At 44.8% G+C, this 6,000-nt stretch overlaps 1 protein-coding gene across 1 annotated transcript in view; it reads left to right on the top strand.

Annotated features, from left to right (window-relative positions):
- The first annotated feature begins 431 nt into the window (after nucleotides 1-431).
- Nucleotides 432-6,000, top strand: part of TRAM1 (translocation associated membrane protein 1) — a 32,578-nt gene continuing 27,009 nt past the window's right edge. Inside the window, exon 1 of the mRNA XM_047074021.1 lies at nucleotides 432-663. Coding sequence (XP_046929977.1) covers nucleotides 541-663 — 123 coding nt within the window. The 5' untranslated portion in view covers nucleotides 432-540. The remainder of the gene's footprint in view (nucleotides 664-6,000) is intronic.

Raw genomic sequence — 6,000 nt, 5'->3', positions numbered from 1 at the left:
ATCTATATGGAGACAAGCACTGACACCCAAGCCCAGCGTGGGCAGGTGGGCGGGAAGGCATGCTTGCGACCCTGCACGCCACCGCACGTGGCCGCTCGCCGACCCGCAGCGGACTCAGCCTGTTAACTAGGCGCTGGAAGCTCGCGCCTCAAGCGACTCCCAACCTCGTCCGGCAGCGGAGCAGTGGGCGTGCCGCTCTGGTTCAGTACCCAGGCCCGGCCGTGGGCCGACGGCCTCCGGTCCCCAGGCGGCGCTGTGGGCTCGCAGGGGCGGCCCCGGCACGAGCGAGCGCCGTCTCCCCGGTGCGCATGCTCACCCCCGCTGTGGGCTTGCCTTTTTTTTTTTTTAATTTTTTTTTTTTTTTTTCGGGCGGCCCTGGCGGCTGCGTACTGGCTGTGGGATGGGAAGTGAAGCCCCAGCGAGTGGCAGCGGCGGGGCTGTGAGGAGCAGGCAGGGGGAGGCGGCGGCGGCAGCTAGTCGGTGAGCAGCTGGAAACAGCGGAGCCGGGGAGCACCTGCAGGCACGGGCGGTGGCTTCACCATGGCGATTCGCAAGAAGAGCACCAAGAGCCCCCCGGTCCTGAGCCACGAATTCATCCTGCAGAATCACGCGGACATCGTCTCCTGTGTGGCGATGGTCTTCCTGCTGGGGCTCATGTTCGAGGTGAGTCCGCCCCGCGCCCCAACCGCCCGCCCCGCCGCCCCCTCCCCGGGCTGCCAGCCTCGGGCCCCCGGCTCCCCCGCCCCTCGGCCCCTCGGCCCTGGACCGCGGGGGACGGGGCTGGGGGGGAGGTGCCGGCCCCCTGGACCCCGAAGTGCAGGCCTGCCCTGCCCTGCCCCGCGCGGGCCTGGGGATGCCGGGCCCCGGCAGGCCTGGCCACCGCCCGCAGGAGCTGGGGGCCACCGCGTCGCCCACTTAGCCTCCACGCACACCCCGCCCCCGCCCCAGTCCCTGTCCCCGTCCCCTCCCGCCGGCCGCGCCGCGCAGTTCCTGGTTCCCGCGAAGGGTTACGTGGCAGCCGGCGAGGGGCCGGCGGGCGGCGGGGGCGGCCCCTGTGCCGCCGAGCTGGCTCCCAGGCGGGTGGGCGGGCTGGCTGGGGGATGGCCGGCCTTGGGCGCCGAGTGCGTCCGACCGGCGCGGGCTGGAGACTAGGGGAGGCCAGGCCTCGGGGGGGCCCTTGTAGGACCGAGTTCGGGATGAACGGACAACAGCCGGAGCCAGGCGTCTGCTGCCTATTTGAAGGGCGGTGGCCGCGGGGCAGCGAGTGATCTCCACGAGTTCGGTACATTGAGGCACACCCGATTGTTTTCATTCTTCTCTCCCAAGCTGGTATTATTACCAGTCACTTACCGAACTTTTTGCCGTGACTCTTGCTTTTTCCTTAAAGAAACAAGATCTGATCCATAAATGTAGCTTCTGAACAGCCGTGCCAAGAAACCGAGTGATTTTCTTTTTGTTTCTTGAAGTATGAGAGAATGGAAATGTCAGGAGTGTGTAAATTCTCTTCCCACATGCCTAGTATTTTGATGACTTATTTAACAGCTGTTGAATAGGGGTAATAAACTTTGCAAGGTGAACGTGTATGTAACATCCTACGGTTTTCTTTCCCTCGCTCCTCAGTACACACGCCCATTCCTTACCTTCTTTTCCTTTAAAAATTTCCTATATAGCCGCTATGCCCCATCAGATATACTAATTATTTTACTTATGTATGGTTTGCCTCCCTCCTCCTGGAATATAACTTCGGTGAGGGCAGAAACTTTGAGGTTTTATTAGTCTGTTTCCAGTGCCTGGAATAGTACCTGGGATATAGTAGGTGCTTTAAAAATATTTGTTGAATGAGTGACGTTAAGAATTCTTGAGAAAAACTAATAGAACGAGACTGCCAGTGACAGATGAATAAATTTTTTTTGTGAACAAGATGAATAAAATTTTTAAGTGGAGTCGATGTGGGTTTTATAAGTGTCATTAGGTAAGTTAACATTTTAGTTTACTTTTACTTGTCTTTTAATAGGCTTTTCGGACCTAGATAGATTTTTTTGACTCCTGATAGTGTCATTTATTCCACCCAGTCCACTACTAAGGAGGTAGTAGGTATGGTGGAAGGAAAAGTTAGAAGGGAACTAACATACGTCCCACGCTATTCGGCTGGCCCTATGCTACTTACTTATTGGGTGACTCAAGTCTAAGCCTCAGTGTTTCTGGGTAAGGAAATAACAGCACCTGTGGCATTCTCACAGCCACTGTTACAAGAATCAGATAATATGGTGTGAGAGCATCTGATGGTTGTGTAAAGTACTATATGAATGTATGATATTAAAAATGCAATTCCAAACATATGTACTCACTTTCCGAATTTTGCATTTGTATATATTTTCTGCCTTGATATTTGAAGTGATACTTTGGTATGTACAATTTTGTAAAAACAGTTTTGTAAAAGTTGCCATAACCCATCTCCACATGTTAAGAATTCCTGACTTTAAAAATATAATTTAAGAGTCATATTACCTGCAGGGTATAGTTGCATTGTTTTCATTGAAATGGGATATAAATCAGAAATCCTGACACTTAAAAATGGTATAACTTTGCTTTTATGTAAGAGATTTCACAATCTTTTACCATATTTTGAGGGGAGTTCACCACCTATACCTTGCCCCACGTCAATGATTTCTTTATATGGTGAGTGGATTTTTGACTCTATGTAATCTGTAAAATTTGTAAATCTGAAAAGACACAACAAAGACTTAAATAGAAGTTGAGGGAACATTAAAGTAATATACAGAAGAGGGGTGTTTGTGCAAATTGTACATGTTTCTTACCACATGTTAAAGTTTAGGATTTGAATGCATGTTATCTACACATCAGAAAAACTTAATTAGGTTAGTTTTCCTATTTGACTTTTAAAATAATTGCTGCTGAATCTCAAATTAACTAACATTAACATAACTATAGATTTACAGTATTTGTGCTAGAATAATAGAGAAGTTGATGTTTTTGCTGTAGAACCTGCTAAGCCTTTTGTGTAAATATATTGAGGAAATGTCAGAGGATTTATGGTGAAATTGACAAAGTGATAACAGATACTGTATTACTAGCCAAAATGAGAAATCGATATAGATATACTGTAGAAGCATAGATGCTGTAGCTAAAGGGGCTCATGTTCAAGTTAGGGCTCTGCAGTCTGCTCACTAGGTGACCTAGGGCATATCATTTAACTTCTCAGAACTTGTTCCTTTTCTGTAAAACGAGGCTCATTGGGTTACTCTGAGAATTACATTAACTAATGTGTATCATGGCTTTAGTTCAGTGCTTGGCTTACAGGAGCCATGCCATAAATAGTAGCTATTATTATTCATTAGATATTTATCAAAGTTGAAAATAGAAGACAGCATTTTTTTTTTAAATGTGTATTTTTGAAGGAGAGAGAGAGAGAGAGGCAGAGCTTGAACGGGGAAGGGGCAGAGAGAGTGGGAGACACAGAACCCAAAGCAGGCTCCAGGCTCTGAGCTGTCAGCACAGAGCTGGACGTGGGGCTCCAACCCACAAACCTTGAGATCATGACCTGCGCCGAAGTCGGACGCTTAACTGACAGCCACCCAGGCCCCCCCCTAGCATTTTTAAATGTGAGAGAAGAGTCCAGTGGTTAGCATTTAAAGAGATTCATATACAAAAAAAGGTTGAAAAAGAAGTAGACTGTTTTGGAGAAATCGAAGTTTAATTTCCAGGAAACTTCATGTTATCAAAAATTGCTTGTAACTTAAAATCATGGTTTTAGCAGTCAGTATCTGTCCACATAATGCATATCACGGTCTATAGTTAATGACTTCGTATTTGAGTTAGGAAAATTTGAACAATCAAAAAAGGATGTTTGGGAATTCAAGTGAGGATAAGAGGAGTTAGGGCTTTCCAAGAGGAATATTTTCATCTGGAAAGGAGCTTCTTTGCAGGAGGCCGGGTTGTGTGTACCAAGCAGACTTGAGGGAGCATTTACAACTGTAGCTATCTTAGAAGAGTTCTAGAGGCTTGTTGTATTTTTAAGGATGATGTGCCTTAATGCTAACATTTTCTTTCCATCTCATTTTTTAAGAACTTAAGTTTATATCAGCTGGTGGGGAAGTGGAATTTGATACTCAGAAATTGTCTTTATCTTTCAGGCATACAGTCAGTATAGTAAGTCACACCTTCTTCTAACAAGCACAAAATAATTTTAGCAAGAAAAAAATACCAAGCCTCAGCTGGTGACCATTTGATTAAGCAAACATTAGGATATTCATGATATTACATACTCATAGAATTAGGTAATTCCTCAGGGTTTATGTGACCTGTTCAAGATGTATCTATGTAAGTCTCATTCTTTTCTTGTAAACGTCCAAAACTGTCATAAACTCAGTTATTTTTACTTCTGAGTGTAACGCATGTTTTTGCAACGTATTTTATTCCAAACTCATTTTTGTCTTACTATTAACTGATTGTAATATTAATTTAAAGGATTGCTAGCTGGGGTGTGAGTCTTAGGAGGCCTGGGAATGGCTAATAGCATGATTACTGGTTTGCTTTTTCAATAAACTTTTTGGGATGTGTGGTTTGTAGTTTTCCTCTTGCTCTACTTAATGCCACATGCTAAAGTAGCTGGAGGCCAGGTTTTAATTGTATTTGGAAGCCCACCATAAAAAGATAATCCAGTTTTTGTTGCTTTTGGTATTTGATATTAAATTTATCTTTAAAGAATTTCATTTGTCCTTTTTAAAGGACTCCTAAGTAGTTTTCTTAGCTATGGTAGTGGTGACCTCATATTCCAAACTAGAAACAGGTATGTGGTGAAAGTATGTTATGTGCTGATGTGTGAGAAGTCTAAACAAAGATATCAAAAAAATGAAATTTAGTAATCAGTCAACTTTATTAAAAATAATCACATGAAAGCAGTGTTGCCCTAGAAACTCATGCCCTCATTCTGCTCTGATGCATCCGTATGAATGACCCAAATGGTAATACCAGAAGCCTTCCTCGCCTTTTCTATTCGAGTGACCTTTACATATCTACCACAGTTAAGCAACTCACTTTAGTGCCCATAGTGTGGACTTTATCACGTAGCCTGCCTTGTTTCCAGATTCTGAATTCCAGTAGAACAGAACACAGCCACAACCTACATATTGTTTCATCTCCCTCATTCTACTGTTCGTATGCCAGCTCTCTACCTAGTCTAAGCTTTTATGGTCCCTTGGCCCCCGCATTGCTTTGCTTTCTTCCTGTAGACTTTAACTACTTGTCCCCACTCACCCCAGGCCCTCAGCTCCCTTTCCTCATGGTCTTTCTCCATATTAGCCCTGCAAATATCCAACCAGCATCCGCCTTTTATGTGCTTCTCCATTCATGGATTGCTGAGGGTTGCCAGAGAAAGATAGATTATGTTACAAATCAAAGGTTTCTAATCTCAGACATCAGTAACACCCAGTGATCTTTTTTACTTTTCCCTGGCCAGCTCCTTTCCCTATAGGAACAATATAAATATTCATCATCCAAATCCCCCATTACGCTTAACAGATGGCATTGCTTTTTTTTCCCCCTACAGAGAAAATAAGAGTTTATTAGATGTGAATTTCTTCAGTTTTCCTGCCTTTTGCACTTATCTGTCTCATCCATTACTGCTTCCTCATCTAAGAAGAAAACTATTCAAAATTAACTTCTAGCTCTATCCTTACATTTCATTCCTTGTGAGATCTTCCTGTCCATTATCCCCTTCTATGCTGAATTTCTTCCTTTTCCCTGGCACCTTCTTAATTGCCCCCACACAAGCTCAGTCTCTCTCATCATAAAAACATTAATTTTGACCTGGCATCTATTGCTAGATACCATTTTCTTTCTCTTGTGTTCTTCAGTCCACTATATGTGGTCTTTGCTCTCACTGCTTCATTGGGATCACTCAAGCTGTGACCACTGTTGACTTCTTAAACTGTCCAGTCGATTGTACTCTTTTCCTGCCAAGTCTCTTTTGAAACCTTG

Source organism: Lynx rufus, unplaced genomic scaffold, assembly GCF_022079265.1.
Source record: "Lynx rufus isolate CCGP_SWC_20201006 ecotype Redwood Valley unplaced genomic scaffold, mLynRuf1.p SCAF_12, whole genome shotgun sequence".
Lineage (NCBI taxonomy): Eukaryota > Metazoa > Chordata > Mammalia > Carnivora > Felidae > Lynx > Lynx rufus.
This window is presented reverse-complemented; position numbering and strand designations above follow the sequence as displayed.